The sequence below is a fragment of the Orbicella faveolata genome, unplaced genomic scaffold, assembly GCF_042242905.1.
Source record: "Orbicella faveolata isolate gen_17 unplaced genomic scaffold, um_ofav_v1 contig_14, whole genome shotgun sequence".
Taxonomy (NCBI): domain Eukaryota; kingdom Metazoa; phylum Cnidaria; class Anthozoa; order Scleractinia; family Merulinidae; genus Orbicella; species Orbicella faveolata.
In genome coordinates this window covers 2,721,163-2,746,381 of record NW_028301541.1, presented here as the reverse complement: position 1 = coordinate 2,746,381, position 25,219 = coordinate 2,721,163, and the positions used below count along the sequence as shown (strand labels likewise).

The following is a 25,219-nucleotide window of genomic DNA, read 5'->3' as shown; positions in this document are numbered from 1 at the left end:
GGAGAAAGAACACTATTTTCTTGCGAGACACAGCAGGTAATCCCGAGCGGGCAAGATAGCGCCATCTCGCCCGCTCGGGTAGCCAATCACAGCTCAGGATTCAGTTCATCTTGCCCGCTCACGGAGCCAGCCATATAATAAATAAAGGTAACAAAGTTTATTGGAGTTCTAAGCTTAATCTTATAGCGAAAATCTGTTTTACTGCCATATTGTGATGACTGGATTTTACCGTAGATTTCTGTGCTGCTTTTCCTCTTCATTCCTTCGTTCTTATTTTCGCGATAGAAAGCTTACTAAATGTGCTGCTTTCACCATTTTTTTTTTCCGACAGAACTTTTTTCCCTTACCGGCAAAAACTAAGCGACACTCATTTTCCACATACAGTCAAACACGGATTTAATCCGATGGCTGATAACCGAGATTCAGCTACCCAATTAGAAAGCTAGAGATGCAATTATCCTCGGATCAGGTTATTCCATTCCAGCCCTAGTTTTCAAGGTTCCCGGCAACGAATTTTCTTGGCAGTTAAGATGAAACGGATAACTACACGAACGGTGAGGGAGAGTGTGTCAAAGCTTTGAGAGAAATTGTCTGATCAACATGAGGTTTCAGCTTTTATCTGTCTGGAATCTCCGCCATACAATCTCAGAGTCAAGATGCTACACTGAAATAATACAGTTTTATTCAAGACCAGATGTACTCTTTATTTAAATATATATATTTCTATAAGTTTTATTTTACCGGCATCTAATCTCTCAAGCGGCCGTCCTAATGTGTGTGCTGAAAAAATTCCACTTATTTGTTGAAGTCAATATTGAAGTTCAAGTTATTTAGGCTGTACAAAAACAGGTACTCCACCACCACTCTTGTTGAACCACCATTCTTGTGGAATGGCAGAATTTAAGTCCCATAGTAACGCGAACCTTTCATGGACATAAGCAAGGTATATTTAGGTTTCTCCGCTTCTTTCCAAATATATTAAAGTAATAACTACAAATATTTCACTTGCTCAGTTCCATTTTACTTGACTGCCAAAGCAATTGTTTTATTTCAAATTCTTGGCCTCACGTTTCCAATCCACGGACTGGCGACTTTGTAAATGTTAGTATACCTTGAAGAAGTTTTTGGAACGTTTACGACACAACACACTCGTACTCGTTCTTGTCCTCCTCGGCCACTTCTTGCAATTCCTCTTCTTCGTCTCCAGGCCTTTCTTCGTCCTTACTCGTGCTAGACTGACGTGATTGACGGCTAGACTCAGAGGCGGGACTGCTGTCCTTTTGCTCTTTGGGCGCATTTTTGGCCTCTTTCAGTGCTCTCTCAAGAGCGAGCCAATGCTCTTTGTGAAGACCAAGGAACAAATGGTAACCATGGCTAAAAAAATGAGATACCAGAGATAACACTTATTCACTGGGCTTAGTCGTGCCAAACGGAAGATTATCGGGCTCTCGGTCATTCTGTAAGGACCGTAACGCCCATGGCCCGTATATCATTACCAATCTTCAGCCATATATTCTCCTGTTCTCCCCACCCCTCCCCCAGTTTTCCAACTCGAAATATATAAAACACAAGAGAGAGCAAAGACAAAATTGCTTTTGAAAAACAATGTCATTAAATTAACCAACTAGACTCACCAATTTTGTTCAGCCCAGGCCTCTAGCGATTCGATTCCGTCTTTCATCCGGGACAGTGACTCCGCAGTTGTGTCCCGAAGTTTAATGACGTCGTCGATAAAGTCTGTCAAACTCGTGCTGTCACGCAATACAAGTGACAGAATGAACCACCAGTCGTGACACTTAGCCTCTACAAATATCTGAAGTAAAAATCTTGAAATGGAGAAAAACGCCAAGTTAATGTCTGTTGGAAACAATACGCTGGAGATTCGGATTTATTTACCTTTGTTTTCTTCCACAGCATGGAAAGGGAACAAATTTAACACGTCACAAAAATGGTAACACATTTCACTACCAAATAGGTTACTTTGTAGGTTGGTTTTGACACATTGTGAGGCTTAGAAGAGATAGTGGTAGTTTTAAAGTGCGCAAACTGTGACGTAGCTCCTTCAATAAATCTCTACAACTGACCTTATTTCTCTTAGCGCTGGCAATGAACCGCTGAACGCAAGCTGGGCACGAATTTCTTGTACATCCACGTATCCAGGCCCTTCTCCACCCCAGATCCAGTCCTCCTCGCCATCCATTGAGTATGCCACTGAGCTGGTTTCCGATGGATCACCGCTGACACGACCTGTGTCATCATCTGTTCCAAAACAAAAATTAATTCTACTAGGCAAATTAATTCTACCAGGAAATTCTACCAGGCCGATAAAATGCACGCTATCTGTGAAATGTTTTCGGTTTAAGAGTCCTTCCTCAAAGATGAGGGAGATATATTATACCCTGCTTTACAATGTTTCAGAACTAAAACAGGTCGAAAAGCATCAATAACTAGGTAAACGACAAGAATACTACAAAGTCAGGGAATACAGTTGGATCCTAGGTAAAATGGTTGGATATGGCAGACGTCGCAAAACTTCGACAACACAACATCCCCTAAAAACCATTACGAGACTAAATTTGATGTTTTCCTTTCCATTTCTTAACGAGAATCTTGGCTAAAAACAGTTTTGTACAAAATCACAAGTTGGTGTTTGTGTTAAATTGTTTCAGTGATTTGAAGTCGATAATTCTTTTCCTGTTTTCAATGCTGGGCGTTTCTTTTCAGCTTATTTAGGATTTCAAGTTTCCCGCGCGCCGAATGTTTATTTTTGCAAAGCTTGATGGGAAATTATGACGTCAATGCGCGATTGGACTTCGTATTAGAACCACTTACAGAAATATAACAACAACAACAACAAAAAACAGAATCAGTTAAAGAGAACCATCAGAACACTTTGGAACTTGAACTGCTTTTCAGACAAGATTCCCTTCAAATAGAAATAAGATATTGAATGTGACTTGACCTTGTAAGAAATGAAGACTGCGGATATGCAAAGTTCTTACTTCTACACACTGGAGACAAGTGTGCTTCTTCCTCCTCATCCACCTCCTCTCCAAGCTCGATTCCCAGTTCTATTCTGCTTTCCAAGTCGTCCAGGGTTTGACGCCCACCACGTGCGCTACCAGACGAGGATACTGACGACAAACGACCTAAAGAGAAACATCCTTAATTTTCAACCTCGTTCTTGACCTTCCTCCGACTTAAGAAACGCGAAGCCTTTGGTAAGCTTTCGTAATCGTACCCGAAAAGTTTCCGAGTCTCACTAGCCAATCAGAGAGCAGAGCGGGGATTTCGTCACTGCAAAGTGTCGTCACTTTTAAGGTTTCCACGCATATGAGTACTATCGCATTGTCATACATGTATATTAAGAAACAAATCAAATTTCAAATCGCATCACATCCATAGCAGAAAATATAGCCTCTCCTTTCCGATGCCAATACATTTCCTGTAGGGCAAGTCTTGAGAATTCGGTAGTAAATCAGCACTACACCCTTGTTGATGATTTTCATTATTCTCGTCAGTTCTCTCTGCTTGACATTATATTGGTACTCTAAGGAGAAATAAAATAATGATCACATTCGAGCGGTCACTCACCATATCTACTCCAAGGTTTAGGCGACAGCGGTCCAGTTGTCAGCTGATTGACAGCTGGGTAAGGAAGATCGAAATTCCTGTGGATACTTGTTAAAGTTTCGATGTAATCATCGACACGAGCGGCGCGATTTCTGCAAAAAAAAGCATAAAAGATTACGGTTTGTTTATTTTCTATTTTCAATGACAAGATGCTGATAATGAGGTTACAGTATGTTTATTTCCCGGGGGAGTACTCCCAGAAAAATTGGGTGGGGGTGTGCGGCCCGCTTCCCAAAACCCTTATCCTATTTAAGAACAAAAATTGTGATTTTCCTTACCTTATTTATGGGCTGACCAAAAATTCGCTACCCCATTCAGACCTGACCCTTTAATCAATACCTCATTTCAGCCCCACCTTATAATTAGTTCCCTAGTTCAGGCCGATGTTAAAGGCAATGTTTATATGCTCAGTTTTATTAGGTAGGATAGCTTCGTCTAAAAAAAAAACAATCTAGATTCAAGACTAGAGTGCAAAATCCATACCCTATACGAGACCAAAATGGTCAAAATTGATAACCTATTTCTGACCAAAACAGATTAAAAAACCATACCCTTTGGGGCCACACAAACCTATATAGCCCATGTAAGGGAGTACCCCCCCCCCCCCCGGTGGCGGGTATTTCCTTCCTGTAGCGAGGTCTGCTTTAATTCCCTAGCTGATGATTTTCCTTATTCTCATAACCTGCCTACCTGATAATGTCCTGAAATTGTAAGGAGACATTAGGTGTTGATCAGTCCACGTTTACTTACTTTTCTTTACGAAGCCACGGTTCAAGAGCGAACTCCAAGTGAGCCGCGAATTTTCCCAAGTCTCTGAGACGCATGGCTGTTAACAGCAGCCTGGCGTGACGATTCAAAATGGTGTCGATGAAGAAGTTGTCTGGGTTGTCCAACTCCGATGGTCGTCTGTGACGATAGATAAAGTCACACAAGTAAAGTAAATGAGAGGGTCTGTCGCACCAGTATCAAGAAACAACAAAAATTATATAGTATAACTACAATACTCTCTGTTTTGTAGTCGTTGTTTCAGTCATCACGCAGCCCGTGTGTTGCGTTGCATGCGAAATGACAGCTGCAAAGGACACCGCAGTAAAGCAAACTTCGCCCCCAGTCGTCTCGATGATAAAATTGTAACGAGGTAGGGGAGGATTGCAAGGAGACACAGAAGAGCGATGAGTCTTAAATCACAGAGGTCCTTATAGACCTGAAGGGGTTTGAGATAAACAAAAGAACCTTACTATCTTACTTCGGCTGTGTTGGTAAAGTCAGAGAGCTCGCTGCCAATACTTTCCGCGACTTGTCCACTGAACTTGTTCTCGACAAAGAAGCTTTCTCTGTTGAAGGAGTCCTTGTTATAAAGCCTTTCTCCATAGAGCTTCCACGCGTGAGGGACGCGCGTGTAGGAGGCTTCGAGACACTCGAGGAGCGCGCGTGAGGATTAACCACGTAAGGAATGTCGTCACCGTCTACAGAAGCAGTTGGACTCAAGGGTGGGGGGTGGTGTGGTTTGACATACGTTGGGGACCGTGGAGGGGAGTCGAGTTCGTCTGCGGCAATACAACGAAGGAAACGGACGAGATCTTGCGCTATCTGCCGCAAAAAGAAAACATAACAATGAAAATTTGCTCGCGAAACTAAGGCTTATTTAGATAAGAACAACAACCAACTTTTCGATTGTTATCTCGAAAAGGTGCGCAGCTTCAAAGACATCGGGATGGTTTTTTGAAATGAGTTCTAGCCACACGACAAGAGCCGCGAAATTTTGAGTTGGGAGCTTCGTTAAAATACACTGGAAAATAAGCAAAGTGTCTTCTAAAAGTTATAAATTTCCCTTTATGAGCCACACAACGCAGCAATCATACAATCTGAAAGGAATTCACAAAACTCACATTCCATTTACAGCTGTCCAAAGCTTTATCCAGCAAGATGGTAGCATGCTACAAAGATAAATTAAGGATACGGTTATTATTTCACCATTGAAGGAGTTGCAATTTCAAACGCGAGCGTCCAAATCAGAGCGAAGTAAATGGAATTGTCCCTGAACCCCAAATATATTGGGTGATACCGGTGCACAGAATTTGCTTGATTTTAACTTTCACTAAATTCTAACTTTGCCACTGGTTTCAAAAATGAGTCAACTGGAAAGACTTCCGATTGTAATCTTCCTACAATAAAACCCACTCCCAAAATTACCATCTCCTGGCCGTAAAGAGATTGACTGTACAGTCTAACCTCTCCTTATAGACCCATCAATATAATACGGACACTTAGCCCTGCCCATTGGCGTCTGTCCTTCGTTTTTTATCACACATACCTGTTTGCTGACAGTTGGTTGTTCCAAGTTTTGTAGGATAATAAGGTAAGAAGCTGCAGTCTCCAATTTACCTGCCGCCAGGCAATCCTGACGAGAAAACACAAAAGGAAACATTTTAATCTGATTAAAAAAAGTGAACTTACCACCACGTTCATTGATCCAGTGAACATTTCAACCAAAGCGCGAATCGCGAAGGCGATCGCGTAGCGCGAGAAAGAAGCAAAGAAAAATTCAATTGGTCTCGCGCTCTTTAAGGTCTGACTGAATTAAAGGTTACATCGGGACTTTGTAAACGATGGTAGGACGAACCTCGTTTCAAATGAATCTGGTTTAAAGGATGTAAAACAAGTGTCCGTATTAGTTTAAACTCCTTTAGACCATGACTTTTCTTAAACTGTAACTAAACTTCCTTTCAACAATAACCACTAAAGGTTTAAGTGCACAAAGCCATCTAAGTTGCTTACTGCAAACAGATCTCGTGGATTGCCCACAGCCGTGAATAAATAACTCCATAAAGCAACCTCTGTCTTCCTTGCACAATGCACGACTGTCTCCAGATATTGAGGAAACTCCTTGATGAACCGAACAATACGAGGAAGGAGAGCATCTAACAAAAAGCAAAGAAAAGTCAGAATGTAGATTCCCCTTACAGTTAAATAAAGTAACAAATAATGTTATATAGACAATAACACAACGAATAATGACGGTTTAATTTTACTTTCAATTATAAAGATGTAGCACTCATAGTGAGCCTTAATTTTGTATTTTTTTTTACTAAGTTCTTCGTCCCCAGTCTAACTCAATCTTCCTCAACCTTACGGGAACTATGTAGGAGTGGTACCTCCTGCAAACATTACCCAACTTTTTTCAACTTTGTTGTTCTTATAATCCGTTTCAATCTTCCTGAGTCGTAACCATCCTTATTTATCTTCGGTCTATTAACACTTCTCTGGTGTTTTTCCACCTCTGGAAAACGATCATTTTGAAATTTCCATCAATTTGAAAGTATTTTGCAAGTTTTACATCAGAAAGAGGACAGCACCCCAAACTATCCTTATTCTCTGCTGTCCCTTCTTTGTTTCTCTACTTTAATAAGTACATCATGATATTTCTCCTTAAAATCACGAATTAGGTTATCTCCGTGTTCTCACCTAGTGGCCCATTAGGGCTGGGCTTATCTCCCGTTTTTATATCGCATCAAAGCAACTAGGAGTATTCCTACTCCCCATGGATGGGATGCCAATCCATCACAGAGTTACCTCCAGCATTAAATTCGCCGGTACCCATTTTTTCACCTGGGTGAAGCAAGGCTCTTGGAAAGTTAAGTGTCTCCCTAAACCGAGCCCCAGCTTGAACTGGAGTCCAGAAAATTAACAGTTGGCCACCACCCCACCCCTCCTAAACTAACTCGTCCTTATCACCTGGAATGGGTTCAGATGCTGTGGCTTCCTCTTCCAACACTTCATGTAACATGAGTTCAAGCACATGAGGGAAGTATGGCAAGTCACAACACATATTGGCAATCTTCAACGCCTGTTGTCCCAAGCTAAGGACAAGAGAAAAAACCCAAGATTAGCTAAAAATCTAAAACAACAAGTTAGAGACATTTGGGTAAAAGTAACTACTGAGATGAACTGAGAAAAACAAAAAAAGAACTCTCTAATGCATCGTCATTGTTGTTCAACTCTTTTATCTCAAATGTGAAAGCTTGATCAGTTGCTTGTTATCACAAAAAAACACTTCAATTTGGTCCCAAACCTACTTCTCGTTTCACCGGTTGGTTCCATGGATAGTTGGATGGTTGTTAAGTTGCTTGGTTCGCTCGCTCGCTCGCTCGTTCGTTCGTTCGTTCGTTCGTTCGTTCGTTCGTTCGTTCGTTCGTTCGTTCGTTCGTTCGTTCGTTCGTTCGTTCGTTCGTTCGTTCGTTCGTTCGTTCGTTCGTTCGTTCGTCCGCTCGTTCGTCCGCTCGTTCGTTCTTCCGTCCATTCGGTCATTCGGCCACTTCCTCTCTATCTTGTTCGTATATTCGTTTGTTCGTTCGCTCGCTCGCTCATTTATCTATGTACTGTAAGTTCAACAAAATTGTTTAAATTAGACAATAGACTAAACGGGAACAGCACTTACTTTCGACGCAGGAGCTGCCTCAAAACATGATGTAGGTATATTTGAGTCTAAGAGCAAAGCAAGCGTACAATCGGATTAAATTCAAATGAAACCATTCAACATGACTCTAGTAACAAGACAGTGAAATTGGTATTAAGATTTTATTATCAATACATTATCAAGCACTCAGGTGATGAGAATAACGATAATCATCAACATAGGGTTACTGTCTTGATGTATCACCAAATTCTCGAGAACCAATAAGAGAAGAAATGTATGGGATCACTGAGGATAATTTCAAATTTCAACACTTTACGACTGTATTGAATGAAAAGGTGACTCACCGTTCTTTCTAGCGTACAGAAAGGAAAGGCTTGAGGTGATAGAGAGGTTGGAGCTGGCGATGTACATTCTAAAGGCATTGGCTCATTGGCTGCACCAAGAATCACAGCATCTTGAAATAACACAGCTGTGAAAAAATATATTATAAATTATAGGTCAAACGTAATTAATTTTCACATCTCGATGTTAGCTCTCCATGCTAGAATTTAAAATCACAATAAGACCCCACCTCTCCCCCACCCCTCCCCATTTCTCCCCCGCCCCATCCCACTGCGAGGTCCCAAAAAGCTCTGCACGAAATATGTTTCAGACGAGACTTCATTTCAAATATAAGCAATCATCGTCTGAAAGGCAACTTCCTTCCGATTAGAAGGCCCACTGAAAATAACTCCTCCAAATTCCCTTTTAAACAAACCTAAACCCACGGCTTAAATGCATTTTACAGTATCACCATTTTGCTTTCCTTTTACTGTCACTGATCCCAATGTAATTGTAGAAAGTCCAACCGTTACAATGTTTACCTAATGGATAGATGTTCAGTTGAAATGGCAGCATAATTCGCTTGGACAGGAAATTCGGCGGGTTTTCATCATTTCCAGGAAATAAAGGGAGCCAAACCTGTGAATCAAACCAAACAGACATGACTTGAGTTATTTTCCGTTAAGGAAACGAGCTCCTTTCCAAAGTGGAAATTCAGGTTTTGAAAAATGACTGGGAAAGCGGTTGATAATAGCAAGATGTGACCTCAAGTCTTAAGCTCTCTAGCGACACAACGGTCAAGATCTAATTTCTCTTGAAAACTTTAACACAAAATCAAGCACGTCATGTATGAAAATAAAGAAGCTTTAAATGAACATCTAATAACAAATTCTCCTAACTAAACTAGAACGATCATATGGAGACCAGAAATGAGAATTTGTATAAACATCAACATTAGCTTGGTGTACCTTCATTCCATTCGCTCCGCATCCTAGCCACAGAGCTTCCATCAGATGCCGTTTAGTTCGACTCGACGTTGAGGATGTCCACACGTTTTCCACACACGAAGCCAGGACAACAGGAGAGCAAAATGACGACTACACAAAACAAAAAACACAGTTTCATTAGTACGCAATTACTTTGCGGATGCGAAATTTTATTTAGAAAAGAAGTCAGGTTAATCAACACAACTTTTGAAACAAAGACCCCAAAACATTTTCGCAATTACCGTAAATCCTCGAATTAGCGCCCAGGGCGCTTATTTCAAATTTAGGAGAAGATAGGGGCAGGCGGGGGGCGCTAATTCGAGGATTTACGGTAATTCGTGGTCCCCTGCATCCATTTTCTTTCTCCTTGTTGACCGGTTCTCTCGGCTTCGTAAAGCAGTAGTAGAGCGTTTGCACTGGAATCACAAAATTCATGGGTTCGATTCTTGTTAAAATCCAAGGTTTACTTTTCAGCTACTTTGAAAGTTGCTAAAAAATGGCAGAAAGCTCGCTCTCTGTTCCAAATGACACAAAGATTCATAATTCTTTCCAAGACGACCAAAATAACAGCCACGATGTTGCTCGTACAGTGCACATCGAGCCTGTCAGCCATTTTAGCCATGGGAAAAAAAACACAATCACACGGCCAAGTGAAAAGTATGCGATTGTATTTTCAATCAAAAGTTACTAAGGATCCAGGGTTTGCTAAACACTAATTCACATTACCGATACCTTTTTAGATTTTCTTTCAGGGGATGCCTTGTCTTTTTGCAGCATTAGTAAGCGTCCACCAACATTTGTGATAAGTGATTCCACACCGTCCAGTCCGTCAGAGCCTTGGTATTCTGAGAACAAAAAGACAGTTTAAAATATCTTTAATTGAGGTGGGTTTCTATGTAGTCTTTTAAGCGGAGGGTCTTTAAGTTTGGGCATATCACGCAATCTTTCCTTAGGCCCTGACTAAACTAATGCGTATTTACAAGTATTCGTTCTTGTCTCAATGAAAACGCAGCAAATATTTTCCGACCACACTAGGATTTTCGTTTTGTTTTCACCTGTCCACACTAATGCGTTTTCGTACGAAAACGCATACTTTTTTATACGTCTTTGCCTATCGTTCAAACTAAAACCACCGAAAACGCTGATGAAAACGGCAGTATATGACGCTTTTTTAGGATCCATTTTCACCTGTCCACGCTAGAAATGGAGCATTTTCAAAACAATGCGTTTTCAAAAGGGATCCTGTTTTGAAACCGTTTTCGAAAGCCTACGTTTTCATTAGCGTTTTCGGTCGTTTTAGTCGTAACGCATCAAAAAGTATGCGTTTTCATGCGAAAACGTATCAGTGTGGTCGGCACCTCAGAGCTCAAAGAAGCGTCAGTTTAGTTGACAAGTTTCATGAGACTGTTTCTCATCTCCTGAAGAGGGCTATGGCATGATGTCAAAAACCTTTCTTAATAACATACTGTAAGGTTAATGTGTCATTTCAGATACCAATCCAAGGTAAAGTTAGAGTGACATGTAATCAGATGTTGTGACATTTATAACAACAGAATACTGTGACGTTTTAGCGTGACATTTCACTTACCGGCATACAATGAAGTTAGCGTGACATGTACCACTGCTAAGGGATGCGGCACGTGATTAACTAAAGACACTTCCTGCACGCGTGACACATGTACCTCGGGAACATCTGTAAGGATGCAAAGAGAGTGAAGAACGTGGAAAACAATAACTGAATCAAGTTTTAGTTATCGCTAACGTGGTTTTGTTATTGTTTTGTTGTTTGAAGCGAGCGCTCACAGACAAGTGAGAGAGATGGGAAAAAAGGGGGAACTAGGGAGAGAGAAGTGCCCCCTCAGCTCTCCCTAGTCTTCTCTCTTCTTTATTTCTCGGTTGCGCGTCTGTTCTCCTTTTAATCCTGGAACAAGTAGGATAATATTTGCATTAGGAACCTTGTTGACCTAAACTGTTATCTAGAGGGGCTATTCTATTCAAGGACCAGGTTGTAGGACTAAGAATATCAACCCCCATGATACATAGCAAAGTCGTTTTGCCCTTAAGTTATGTTAGATGGTAAGCCACCCGCCTCAAACAACTGGGAAGGGATAATCGTATCGTTGAACAATTTTCATATACGTCGTCGTGAATTGGTTTTAATCTGACAAAAGGAAGTACTTCACAACCCTCCTTACTTGGATTATCGTCTGTCCTTTCCAGCGAGAAGAACACCACTCGACAGTCAGAACAGTACACCAACAGCAAACAACGAAACACATTCACCAGGAATGCTGGAGCAGGGAGCTTGACATTCAGCGAAAAGGCATTGTCCAAGTTGCATGTCCTGGGATAAAAACGAACCTGTAAAAAATTCAAAGGGAAATTTTGTTATCTGCTTGTGAATTTTGTTCATCTACGTATGGGAAATTGAGAAATACAGTTCATACAAATTGATTCAAATCTAAATTTATCGAAAAAAAAAAAAAAAACAAACCGACACTTACTTCATCTGATGACGAGCTTAAGTTGTAACACGGCACAATGAGAAAATCTCTCCACCAAGACAGGCCACCTCGGCACGAGAAGCTTTGTTCCTACAGGTAATAAGAAATAGTATCGACGATCACAGTCTTCCTCGTACAACAAAACGTTATTTAATGTAATGATAAATCAGGGGTGAAATATCAAAAAATCCTGGCTAATGGACTCGTAGACGACTGTTGATATACAGTACTGAGTGCAACCACCTGACCCCTCCTACCCTGCTCTCTCCCCCCGCCCCTCTACCCGTATTTTCATAAGCTATGATATTTGCATACCTGTGACACGTTTCCAAAGAGTTTCCATTTTCTGCTATTGAGTGAATAATGAGCGATTCCTGTTCTGCCAGCAACAGCTACGCAGCGTCCGGTTTTATCAACAGCTGCATACTACGAGAAAAACAAGGCAAAAAGAGTGAAGTAAGCGAAGTGATTGGTTTTGATTTTCCGAACGGGGGTGAATGCGCACAGATCTTGATTGGTTTATAGGACACCCTTTTCAGCATTCTGATAGGTCAATCGAATAAGGCTCCCTCCATGTCAGGGATATTTTAGCGAGAAAACGCGCGCAAGGCTTGCGTTGATCCTTTTAAAATATAATTAAAAGCAGAGGAAACACAACGCTAACACTAAAGAAAACAATTTATCAAGGTCACATGAAGGTAGCTCGAACCATAGTTAGTAACTCTACCAACTATGCTCTAACACTCAAAAGTGTCAGTTTTTGTGCTCAGATACTCACCCTGATTGGCCAGTTGCTATCCAGATAATTTGAAGGAATCTAAAATGATTAAAAAACAAAAGCACTTTAGATCTTAAGAAATGTTTGCATGTAGATTGAGTTCACACGCACAAAAAAATAAATTATACAATTAGTGATGGCGTTACAGTCCCCAAGTCACGCACTCAAACAAACCCACCTGGATAACAATCCATTGTTTGTTACTGACCAATGTACTGTGCCCAACAGTTCCACCAATCACAGGCCTAGTTCCATTCCCCTCTATCAAATCCTGTGTCTCGGACACCATGTCTCCAGTATTGAGATACAAACACTCCTCTCCTTGGAGAAAGAGATGCTCGTGGTTGCTCTGTGACATGAAATTACAACATATGAGACAGAAACCCTTCTTCAATGCCAAGTCCATTGCAATCACCACTAGACTTGTCTTCTATGCAGCCCTTTATTGGGCATCTTGCAACACTCCATTGGAGAAGAAGCATTGCGTGACAACACAAATAACAGTGCGTTGGAGATTTCATTAGACCAGCATGTCTTTGACCCAATTTGTAGATCAAAAATAAGAGAATTCAAAATGAAACATGCTATGAAGTGATGGCAAAAGTGGAAAGTGGAGTTCTAAAGCCAAATTACATATTACACTTAGTAGCTCAAAAAGAAACAATCTCAATTTTCAGGCTTTAATTTCACAACTGCTAATAAGTTGTGTGTTTATTGCAATGATCATGTCTCCATATCTTTCTCCACAGCTCAAATATAATTATGATCTTTCATTTATTCACTAGTATATTCACCATCTAGGGTATATTACAAACTTGCAACATGACCAACTCCCAGATGGCTAGTCTCCTCCGCAGCTGTTTTTTGGGAGCGTTGCGTGACATCCCAAAAAACGGCTGCGGAGGAGACTACCAGATGGCTTGATAGCTCAGCTGGTAGAGCACCGCACCGACCTATGGGATAGCAGAGGTCATGGGTTCGAATTCCCTTCAAGCCTGAAGTTTTCAGGCTTTAATTTCACAACTGCTTAAGCTTTGTAAATACCTGTGGTGATAAATCATGTCTTCATATCATTCTCCAAAGTTTAAATATAAGATCTTTCATATATTCACTTGGGTGGTGATTTTGTTTGAAATTATGTGTTGTTCATGACTTGTGAACAATAATAATTTCTTGCTGAATGAATGTTCAACCAAACTACAGCAGAATTTCATTTGAAAGTAAAAGGAAAAGTGCTTTGTGATCCTTTCACTTACCATACATGGATTTACTGTCAAGGTGCTTTTAACAAACTGAAGTTGCATAATGTCGCCTAACAATAGGTTTGAGACAAAATAAGTTAAAAATAAGTAGCAATATACAGTCAGGTACACTGTACTGAAACTGCTTACAGCAACAACAAATATTAAGTAACCATTATCATAATGTCAACCAAAAGTAATGTAATCAAATAAGGATATACACACTTTCTATTTCTTTTTTTTTTGGATTTAACACCTTTTTTGTGCTACAATTAAGGGTGCAGTTCTCTAAGAAAATCCACAATTGGATTCTTAAATCCGAAAGAATCCGAAAACCGATTTTGCATTTCTTTACTAAACGGGGAGTAGATTCTTCGGTTCCTTTGATGCACCATGATCCGAGAGATCTTGGATTGATCTGTTTTAGTAAAAGATTTAAGAATCCAATCTTGGATTTTCTTAAAGAAACACACCGTAAATGTTTTTGTTGTTGTCACTTCTTGTAAGTGGCTTTAAAGCAATTGATCATCAGTTATCTAAATTATGATAGATTGCATTTATTTAACTGTTTTTATGGTGAAGGAATAAAAAACAAGTTACAGTTTTCTTTCTGTTTCTAGCAAGTTACAGAAAGTCAATCTGGAGGTCACCAAGGTTGAAGAAAGAGTGTACCATAAAATTTGAGTATGACCGATGATTTTTTTCATTGGCTGAAAAGTTGGGTAAAGCAATCTCAGAACCAAACATAACAACAGCTAAAAGGTTTTAAAAATGACATTTTCAGTAAACTTATTCAACATGTTGAAAAGATGTTTTTACTTCATTTTAAAATTATCAAGAAAATGTTATTGTAATTTATTTAAAATTCATGGCCATTGATTAAAGACCTTTTAACTGTTTGTTATTTAAATTTATACCTGAAATATCATCATTTATGCCGTCTATCAAAAATAAAAAGCAAAAAATTAAATTACGTCATCAGCGAAACTTGTTCAATATTAAGCTAATAATATTAAGTTCACTGTAGTTTATTGTATTTTCAGAGAAAAAAATAATTATAAACTAACTAAGAAAGTAACACTTCATAGCCCTCAGCTGACCACTCTGAAAAAATCCTAGCAAGTTGTTTTGAATCCATTTTCTTTCTCGATTTATTATTGCAAAATTACCTCCAGCTTTTGGCTTTCAGTAGCGGAATGGTGTAAAGATTATTTTAGTAACCTTAATAATTTAAATGCTACATGTGCTTACAATACATATGTATAACCTTTGGGGTTTTTAGAAAAGACTTCCATTTACTATCATATTTTTTTCCCTTGTAAGCAAGTTATCTCCCAATGCCGATGTCTCAATATAAAACCATCCTTTCATCATTGAAAGCCAGAATAAAAACAACTTACAAATTAGAGTTTTCTGTAGCCAAGCAAAATAAGAAGTTTAAACTTAAAACTTCAGAACAAAAAAAACATGGTCAGATAGAACTGCCCCCTGTTGTTCATTTATTTCATTTCATTTTTCATTTATTGTCATCACCAGTCTGTTTGATAGCAAGAGGAAATCTCTACCTGAAGTGCCACTTTCTTCCTCTGCAGACACCATTGCCAAGTTGTAACCTTCTGGGCCCCATCCCTAGCATCAGGCAATTAAAAACATAAAGTGTCAGTGAAAAACTCAAGAGCTGTTGTACTACATGTTAAACCATCTTACATTTTCAAAAACTACATTATTAATAGACAGAAGGACACCAAAGCTGGGAACTACCAAAGACAATTTAGAAAGGACAGAACAGACAGAACATAAGGAGAGTCCAGCATCTGCATTGGGCAACAGAACTTGTTGATGATAGAGTGCTGAGGCCTCATTTTTCACTTGCTAAAAAACGGTAGGTAAAGGTGAAACAATCAATTTTAGTTTCTGGTGTTTTTGGTTTGTCATTATCACAAGGCTTGTCATGATGGGATCTGGGATTAAAGCATAGCACATCCCCATCCAGGGGAGCAGTTTCATTCTATGGAAACCTGAGATAAGTGCCCGCCTAATCAGGTCCACTAAGCTTGAAGGTAGACTCAATCCCAAGCATGAATCTGACTAACCATTGACTTGATGTGAAGTGGATTGTGGAGTACAGCCTCTTGGGATGTCCTGTGAAAGACAATATATCAAGTCAAGTTCACAATCTCCTCCTAATTCTACCATGTAACTACTATTAAGTCACCTAAGTACTGCATTGATGACAAATGCCAGTGAGATTACAATTCAGACCAGCAATCTGTATTGCTATCACTACTGATACTGGAAGCCATTTGGATCGCTTGGTTGCATAATTGCAGTTATCAAAATATTTCTTTTTTTCTATTGAGAACTACAGAAAATGTTCTCCATTTCTTTTAGAGAATACCAGAGGGATAATAATGGTGTAATTGGCTGCAATTATCAAGGTGTAATATCTTTGTTTTGTGCAATCATGAAGACCACAGCTTGTGTCAGTCATGCTTTGAGATCAGAATAAAATACACCTTTTAACATGCACATTCTTACAAGGAATTTTCTGATGAGTAGTACAGACTCGCACATGTACCATGTATTAACTACTATTAATTTGTTTTACCCATAGTCTCCTCCAAGAGTACACATCAAGAGTGATCCAAATACACTCCACACGGCAAGTCCACCATGACACGCCCATGACCATGCCACAGCAATAGCACAGCCATCAGGAGTCCAGGAGAGAGACTGGATACCACCTGTAGCCTGGACAGTGTCTGAGTGTTTTGTATTGTTAAGGAACATCTGAAATGACCTAACGGCTATTGGTCAATTACACTGACACAAAATTCTCCACCTTAGAAACTTTCATCTTAGTCTTAATTTAAGAGTTTGGTATAATAGTAAGGATCTGTACTGAGGGTCAAGGTTTTGAGAAGTCCAAAAGAGTCTAACCCTAACCCTAAGTCTAAGACTTTGAAAAGTAATCAGCAAAGAAGTCCCATTACCTGACTCCACTCAGTAGAATTCAAATAAGATGCAAATCAAACTACATGTATCCCATCAGGTCTTGAATAACTACAGTGGAATCTGGATTTTTGAAACCTCCAAAGGAGACAAAAATTGTTTTGAAAACTCAGGTAGTTCTAGCTGTCGTGGGTAAAATATTACAGCGTTTGACTATGGGAAGGGAAACATTTTTTTGGTTTGAGTTACTGGAAGGTTAAAAAATTCAAGGGTTTGAGAAATCGGGATTCCACGATATTGGGCAGGGGTAGTTATTTAACTATACTCCACATTCTTACAAATCAAATGAATGTACTTTCTTCAAGGAATACTAAAACAAATTGTCTCTGTTTCTTATTATGTTCCAGAAACAGGGGATTTCCTTTAAAAAATCTTTTAAAAAACCTACAGGGTATACAATCTGAAAATATATTTTATTTTTAGTGGTCTAATATAAACCTGCTAAACATGTTAACTGTGACTCATGAAGGATACCAGGGTAATCTTTACTTGATAAAACAAGGCGGTGAGAAAGCTGTAATCCTCCTGTCGGATCATCAAAACCGTACACCAGACTTTCACCACTGAAAAAAAGCAAAAAATAGACATGAAGAACCAAAAAGGAAAGTAATAACTAATACTATTAGCTTGTTAAAGATTTGTCACTGTGACAGTGATTTCCAATTATTACAGTGGCTCTTGAAAAATTTGTATTAATAATTTATAGTAAAATAATAAAATAATATATATCATTCTATAAATTAGACATCTGGTAGCCTTGTCTAATTCTGACAGTTCTCAGAATTTTTGTTTCCAGTTTTACCAAATTGGACAGCACAAAATCCTAATATGTAATTATACACAATTTTTATTGCAATTATTATACTGTACATTTTGATGCTCTTAATGTTGTATTGAGTACTGTTTGCTCTCAATGGTATCCTTAAAATGCAGTACATGAGGAAACATGTCAAAGCTTAATGGTAACCTGGACTTGATCCTCTTGCACAGGAGAGAATTATTGATCAAAAACTAATTCTCTTCAAAGAAAAATTACAGAAATGTTCTGAAAACAGTAGGGAGAATCTTGGTGCTGATCTTGGGAGGTATAGGTTTGTTCAGTTAACTTACTTTGTGCATCCAAATGCTATCAATCTGTATCTATGGTTAATAGCAACACAAGTTGCTGAGCTCAAATCTCTTGCCCATAAACCAATGATATCCTAAGTAAGAAAAAAGCAACTTACAATAAATTACCCGGTATGGAAAAAATTAACCTTGATATTCTAAATTAAAACAGCATGATCAAAGTACTGAGACACTGCAATGGTTCCGTCCTGAAAATAAAAGCTGGGATTTCATTGACGTTTTCAGCAAAAGGGCAACTGGTTTTCATAGGTGGGCAAAACATTTTGAACTGAACTTCTTTAAGAGAAAAACTTTCCTCTTGATGGTCAAACCAGGTGGGCAAAATCATCCTCACAGCTGGTTAATTTGCCTGGTTCCTGGCCCTTAATGAAATCCTGTGAAAGGTACTGTACAAGATTGAGAAAATCATAAAAAATGACAGAATTTATGCAAACTTTGGCATTCAAATCATACTTACAGAGCACTCAAAGTTGGCTGTGTCCGCCGACAAAAAGCCTCCTCTGCCATCTGCTAACACAACAGCAAACCCTCCAAGTAAAGGACTGTACTCCATCGCGCGGAAACTCACCCCTTCAGTCTTTAAAGGAATTGCTGTGAGGAACAAGTAAATATTAAGTGAATAACTAAAATTCCATAGTCAGCAAACTTCTGTACAGTAGAACCTGTTATTGGATAATCCATAACACGGACACCCTTATATTACAGACAGTTCAGTTAGTCTCAGAGAAACCAGAAATAATATTTATCTCTACATCTATAAAACAGTGTATGGCCACCTCCAAAATACAGGCAGTTGAGTCTGCGTGAGCAAACTCTCAAAACGTAACCTGAACTGGGATTGAATGAATTTTCTTGAATGCAGAAGAAACTTTCAATTAAAAGTTAATCACTTGGCTGATATTTCTACTGAAATTTCAATGTACTGATGACATACATGTACTCAATTATGAAAATTTTGTATGGCTTTTCTGATCATGCAGTTTATAATACAAAATTATATTTATAAGCATGTAAATCAGATAATGCACAGTCATCGGTCATACATCGAGAGCCCTAAGATTCAGGACTAGAGAACACAAGAGAGCGATTTTCACAGGAGACAGGAATTCTTTATTAGCCCAACACTGCATACAAAACAATCATGAATTTGACCTTGACAACATCAAGATCATTGACCGCTGTTCCCAATGGTCAAAAAGATTATTTTTAGAAGAATGGCACTCAATTCACGAACCAAATGCCATTAATGAACACATTTACATTCTTGACATTTACAAGGTCCTTGGCAATCGCAAGTGACGTTTCCGCGGCTCTTTTAAGCACTCGTTTGCATTCGTAGCCATTTATGCTGAAGAAGGTTATAGTATTTTAACCAAAACATCCACACAAAAAGTTTTTCAGTCAGTGACAACAAAATTTTAATTCTTATTTTTATCATGCCTGACTACAACTATAGTACTCCTTATAGTATTAACGTCAGGGAAATAAATACTGTCTTTAAATGTTAATATGCAAGTGGCTTCTTTCTTATAGTGGATGGAAATAAATCAGTACATGGGCATTTCCACAGTTACGGACGTTACATTCAGAGTCATTTTTGAAACTTTAATCTAGCACAGGCAAAGGATAGGAAGAGATTGTCCAATGTTACATTGCTGATCATGTTTGTGCCTGCTGACGCATTAATTGAGTTATAAAAGTTTTCCACTTGACTGGCCTATATTTTAAAATAGAGCAAAAAACACACCGTTACGGACGTTACATAAAAAACAACCACATGAGCCAGAGCACTGGTATTAATGGAAAATTCCTGTGAAGTGTCAGGGCTTATTACATGAACTGCTCCAAATATTTGAAGTATAGTAGTTGTGTGAACCAAAAAGCTTAATTTAATTTAAACTGGCTTTCGCAATTATGTAATGCTATGTGAACTTTAACGTTACGGATGTTACAGCCAATGTTACGGACGTTACACTGTGTGAATTATTATAAAATGCACACAATAAATCAGCTTTTTTGTATTGTTGGCCACAGTTTTTTGGACATATAAGTTTAAAAAGGCTTGTATTTAACATTTTACAAATCAAACTGGTTGGTACTTTATGTTAAAGACGTGAAATGTCCCAACACAGTATGAAGGACACTACATTCATTTTACATAATGTACTCAGCTTTGAGCATGCTCTTTGCAAACTATCTGAGCCCACAGACATATACTGGACTCCAGTGAATATAATTAATTCCTTCTCTAAAACACTGCTTTCTTTGAGAATTCACATATCCAAAAATGCGTTTAACTGTGGCAGAAAGAGTCCGAAATCACAGAAAAAAAATCAAAGAAAATGCAGAAAAGCATGCAGCACATAAAGAGAAAGACAGACTTAGGAAAAGGGAAAGTAGAAAGAAAGCTGTTGATCCAAGAAAAGTTGAACTTGAAAGAAAGAAGTGTAGGGAAAGAGTGCGATTGCACAGGCTTAAGAAAAAGTTGTCTGCCTCACATGTACAAGATCCTGGTGACACTCCTGTAAGCTATGCTTACAAAACTCCATATGATCCAAGAGTTGCACCAGAAAAGCCTTTGCCCAATTCCACCACCAACTATTCAACCAGGGCAATACTATGCAGTTGATTACATCAAAACCTATTATTTTGGGAGAGTAATGAAGAAAAGTGGCAGTTTTGTAGAATTCAAGTTCCTGCACAGAAATAGTGCCAGTACTTTCCATTGGCCTAGACGAGATGACGTGGACACAGTCCACTTTTCAAACATTTTTTCTGATCCAGTAACTGTTTCCCAATTTATCAGTGGGCCTTTTGAAATTCCGGAGCTGCCTGCCGTGGAAAAACTTTTCAAAGTTATAAGGAAACACAAGAAAGTTTGAAAAACTATCAAGAGAAATAACTGTTTAACCAGAATACTAATTCCATTGATGTTAGGTGCAACAAGTTAATGTTTAAAACGACAAATTGTCTTTGAGTGTAATGTTTGGGTTCTTGAGACTTTTTCAAATGTAAGCTTCAAGAATTGTAACGTCCGTAACGTAACGTCCGTAACAAAGTTTTGTTACCATTATGTGGAAAATGTTGCAGTTTTTCAGGGACTGCTTTTTACCAAAGTGTTTCTAAAGAATATTTAGCTTTGTGGCAGAAATATCTTTGAAATCTTTTAAATAGTTATTTTAAGAATGGAAAAAGATTGTGTAAACGTTACGGACGTTACGTAACGTCCGTAACAAAATTTACTTTGTTAATAACTATTTTTTAAAAAAAGTTCAGGGTGAAATTTATATTTTTTATGTATTAACTCCTTTGAGGTATTTCTTCTGATATAACTGTTTGTAGACACAAATCATTTCCAAGTTTTATATAGCAAGTTAAAAATTTGTCTCTCACCTATTGTTTATTATTAAAAAATAAACACTTACTTTGGAGACCCCCCCTAAATGTGTTGCTATCACAAGCAAACTGAAACTTATTTTTCTATGTACTATAACTTGTCAACAACATAGTACAGGGTATGATTTTAAGTCCAACCACTTTTTAAAAATCTGGATTTTTCACATTCTCACATGGAATTGCCCACATATACATGAAGAAGAAATCAGATAATTTACTCAAGACATGTTACTTTTATTTACATGTACCTCTTGCATTTTCCAAGTCGTTTGTAAATGGTATGGAGTGTATAGACATGGTCATGTCTCCTTCAAGCAAGCCGTGCCAGTTGACTCGCTGAAGGAGACCACTACCAGTCGATACAAATAACTCATCATGCCTTGGAGCCACACTGGTAGAAAAGAAAAAGAAAAACATTAATATGTAGTTAATGTCAACTAAAATGTGCTTTACATAAAAAGTAAGAATAAGTTTTAAGAATTTGATCCTGGTATCTACCTGGGCCGGATTGTTCAAAGCCCAATTAAGCCAACCCAGGATTAGCAAAAATTTTGATTTCAGTTTTGTAACTTTTCGATGAGGTTTTCTGTTTATATTGTTTGTCCTTCAGTTTGGAGCTTGCATTATCTCAAATTACACAAATCTAATCCTGGGTTAGGGTTAACTGGCTTTTGAACAACCCAGCCCTGGATGACTAATCTATCTGTGATAGAGTTCCACCTGAAGGAACACACTGAATGATGTATCTTAGAGAGGTATTTTAAGCTAGTGGAAACAAAGGTATTGGTTTCTAAGTAAACTGTTGGGCTGGGTAAGTAGGCAAGCGCAACACTTACAAAAGCTACTAATCTACTTGAAGTTGATAATGGTAAATTAACTGTAGTAAGATTGCGAAGCTGACTTTGGAGTGATAGCCCTTTGCCAGAGCAAAGTGTTCTGGTGTGCTCTTTAACGTGTACATCAAGCAGATTTGGGAAAGTTAAATGTGCCCAGTATGATTTTGGAACACATCTTCTCAAACTCATTTATATTTCATCAAGTTAAAACAAAGAAAATCACAGCAGTGAAGGAGGATTGGATACCCGGTCTTAATAAGCATAGATTTTGACAATTTTACTTCAGTCTCTGTTTACTCCTTACTTTTTGTTTTGATTGAGAAGATATACCAAACACTCGAGACAATGTTTCATCGGCTATCCAAACACATCAAATTTTGTCAAAAATGTTCCCCTGTACGTCATATTTTCAACTCTATTCTCAGTGTTTGGATATCCCGATGAAACACTGTCTCTCATGGTAGATATGCTACTCATAATTCAGTACACAATCAACCATGATTGAGTTACATAATTATACTGTCTTGTCGGGTGGCAGTTAGGTACGTTAATGTTGTCTTGAATGCAATAATATACTTAATACAACATGTACCTTGTAACACCACCTGAGATGGGCACAATGGCAATTTCTACAAGTTTCAGAGCGGGCACACCTGCCTGAGAACTCACAGAAGAGTGTCGCCAAGAGTAACTGAAATATCAAAATTAAAACAGTTTTCACCAAATTGTAGCAAGTGTAAATATTGTTTGTGGGTCAAAAGTTTGTCATCTTAGAAGATTGAATGGATGTATATGAACGAATGTAGCTCACAGTGGTAAATAACAGCCAAAAGAGCACAGGAAAGAGTCAGTCTAAAAGGAGATTCTATGGCTGTTGGGGAAATCTGACCATAACTATTTTTAAGAACTATTTACATGTAGATACAATTTGTTGTGTCTGTAATTCAGGAGTTTAACTGCTTGCAGTTTACATGTCTTTGATCATTTCATGTCCAGATATGATCATTTGACTATGTTATCTCACCTTGAAAATCTTGGAACATAAAGTTGAACCCCATTACTTCTCTGTAACTCTAAGAATACAACTTTTCCTTCAGAAGTCTGCATATAATATGAAAAGAAGTTACAAAACTGGAAAGAAGAAATACTATCAACACAATGCAACATTTTGCAGTTTAGAATAAAATATTTCTCTTAGCATACATGTAACTATGACCCATACCATTTTCTGTTAACAGCATTTGTAAATGTATATGATATTTCTGTTCTGGAAACTTAAATAAAAAGATGCAAATTCAAATCTAATGAATGGTGTAATTGATGATAGCATCAGTTTGGCAGAGACGTTTTAAAAGCTAAAAATATATATTTTCACTTTTTCAGTATGTTGTTACAGTTGTGTATGTGAAAATATAGAATGTCTTAACTTGGCAATATTTCATTTTAGTTAGGGACAAATATCTAACTACAGTTCACTTACAGTAATGGCCAAAGCAGTGGAATCTGGTTTCCAGGCAACAGTAACATTCCTTCCAACATCTTTAATAGCATCATATGATCGCCGATAGGCAACCACCAGCACTCTTGGCTTAAGAGATATTATCAAATAAACAAGAAAACCTTAGAATATTTATCAATCAAGATGCTTAAATACTGATCAAACTGTGAAATCAACATAATATCCTCAAAAAGATAATCCAGAAGAAATGCGAACATTCCTAAGAAACTTCATAAAATGAAGTATTTTTATTTCCCTGGGATGAAATCTTTTTTATGATTGACAAGGTTATAATAAGGGAATGATGAGATTTAGAACTGGAGGTTATTGATGACTGTGAGACTGCAAAAACCCCTGGGGAAAGTGTGAGAGCCAACACTAAACTCACACCATGAATGACACCAGATCTGGGATTCGAGCTGATTCGAGGTAATTGAAGCAGACGTATTCAAATTCTGATTCGAGCCTAGGTCACATTTATTCCCGGGGTGTCCAATCGATGGAAATCGATAATCGGGAAAGCAATAAATCAATCGATATCAGTCGATGAAATTAGGTAATGGGTATAGATTGGTGTCGGTCAATCAATGATCAATTGATAGTCACAAAAGGCCTTCATCTAAGACTAGATAAACATGCTTGTTATCTACACCTCATGTTGTCATAATGCAACAAATCGATACCAATTAGACCATCAATTGCCATTGGAAATTGATGACAGTAATTTTTTGATAACAGGTCACACAAATCCTCTTCATCAGTAGGTCATCAATTACCACAATCAATCAATTAATTGATATTGATAATGATTGGAACTGATTAGTATCAATTATCATCGATTATAGATTTCATCGATTAGACACCCTGGGATTTATACATTTAGCAGGGGATGAGTGTAAAAAGAAGATTGAAGCAAATGCTGTGATTTTCCCCATCTTACGAAAATTTCACAAGACGAGGACCCTCTCACTTACATTTTCTTCACCAAACAGCCCCTCTCAATGGCGATCTGCACCGGTAAAATTTTCAGAAAATCCCAATTTCCACCGATGAGCTAAATCTGAGTCTTATAGTACATGAATGGACAAAAACAACCGCCGATTTTAATTATCCGTTGAAAATTCGCGGAAAATTCGTTGCTCAAGACCCCTTCACGGACATCATACCATCCTGATCCTATAAGGCACAAGCATAAAATTGTAAAAAGCTATAAAGTGTAATCTATACTCACTCGGTTGTTCCAAATGCACACACTATGGTCCGAAACTACGGCCAGCAGCGAGCGATCTCTGTTATATCTTAGGGATTTTAGCTCACCACAATGGACATCCTTTGAACTGAAGTACTTCGGCCAACCAATTGGGAAGTACATTTCAAAAACTGATACGATATTGTGGTTTAGTTTTATTTGCAACACGAAGCGTTCTCTTCCGCCGCCATGTTGTTTTCGAGTGTCAAAAATAACATAT

The 25,219-nt window shown here is 38.3% G+C and overlaps 1 protein-coding gene across 2 annotated transcripts; it reads right to left on the bottom strand.

Annotated features, from left to right (window-relative positions):
• Positions 1 to 660: 660 nt before the first annotated feature.
• LOC110048570 (guanine nucleotide exchange factor subunit RIC1-like) lies at positions 661 to 25,212 on the bottom strand. Of its 2 annotated transcripts, XM_089287250.1 has the most exons (35): positions 24,982 to 25,212; positions 23,733 to 23,840; positions 23,277 to 23,353; positions 22,845 to 22,943; positions 21,665 to 21,807; positions 18,478 to 18,611; positions 18,003 to 18,094; positions 17,367 to 17,455; positions 16,489 to 16,642; positions 15,974 to 16,022; positions 15,446 to 15,509; positions 14,798 to 14,821; positions 13,896 to 13,951; positions 12,818 to 12,988; positions 12,640 to 12,678; positions 12,177 to 12,287; positions 11,862 to 11,951; positions 11,553 to 11,718; positions 10,946 to 11,050; positions 10,090 to 10,202; positions 9,340 to 9,468; positions 8,914 to 9,010; positions 8,395 to 8,519; positions 8,072 to 8,118; positions 7,369 to 7,493; positions 6,412 to 6,554; positions 5,948 to 6,034; positions 5,523 to 5,570; positions 4,880 to 5,223; positions 4,384 to 4,539; positions 3,595 to 3,725; positions 3,003 to 3,149; positions 2,085 to 2,259; positions 1,635 to 1,826; positions 661 to 1,374 (listed from the first exon to the last, which is right to left on the bottom strand). In XM_089287250.1, the coding sequence occupies exons 1-35, from the start codon at positions 25,120 to 25,122 to the stop codon at positions 1,134 to 1,136; spliced, it is 4,212 nt and encodes a 1,403-aa protein (XP_089143376.1). In that variant the 5' UTR covers positions 25,123 to 25,212; the 3' UTR covers positions 661 to 1,133. The 2 variants fall into 2 exon arrangements, with proteins under 2 accessions (XP_089143376.1, XP_089143377.1); XM_089287251.1 differs by lacking the exon at positions 14,798 to 14,821.
• Between the last annotated feature and the right edge of the window lie 7 nt (positions 25,213 to 25,219).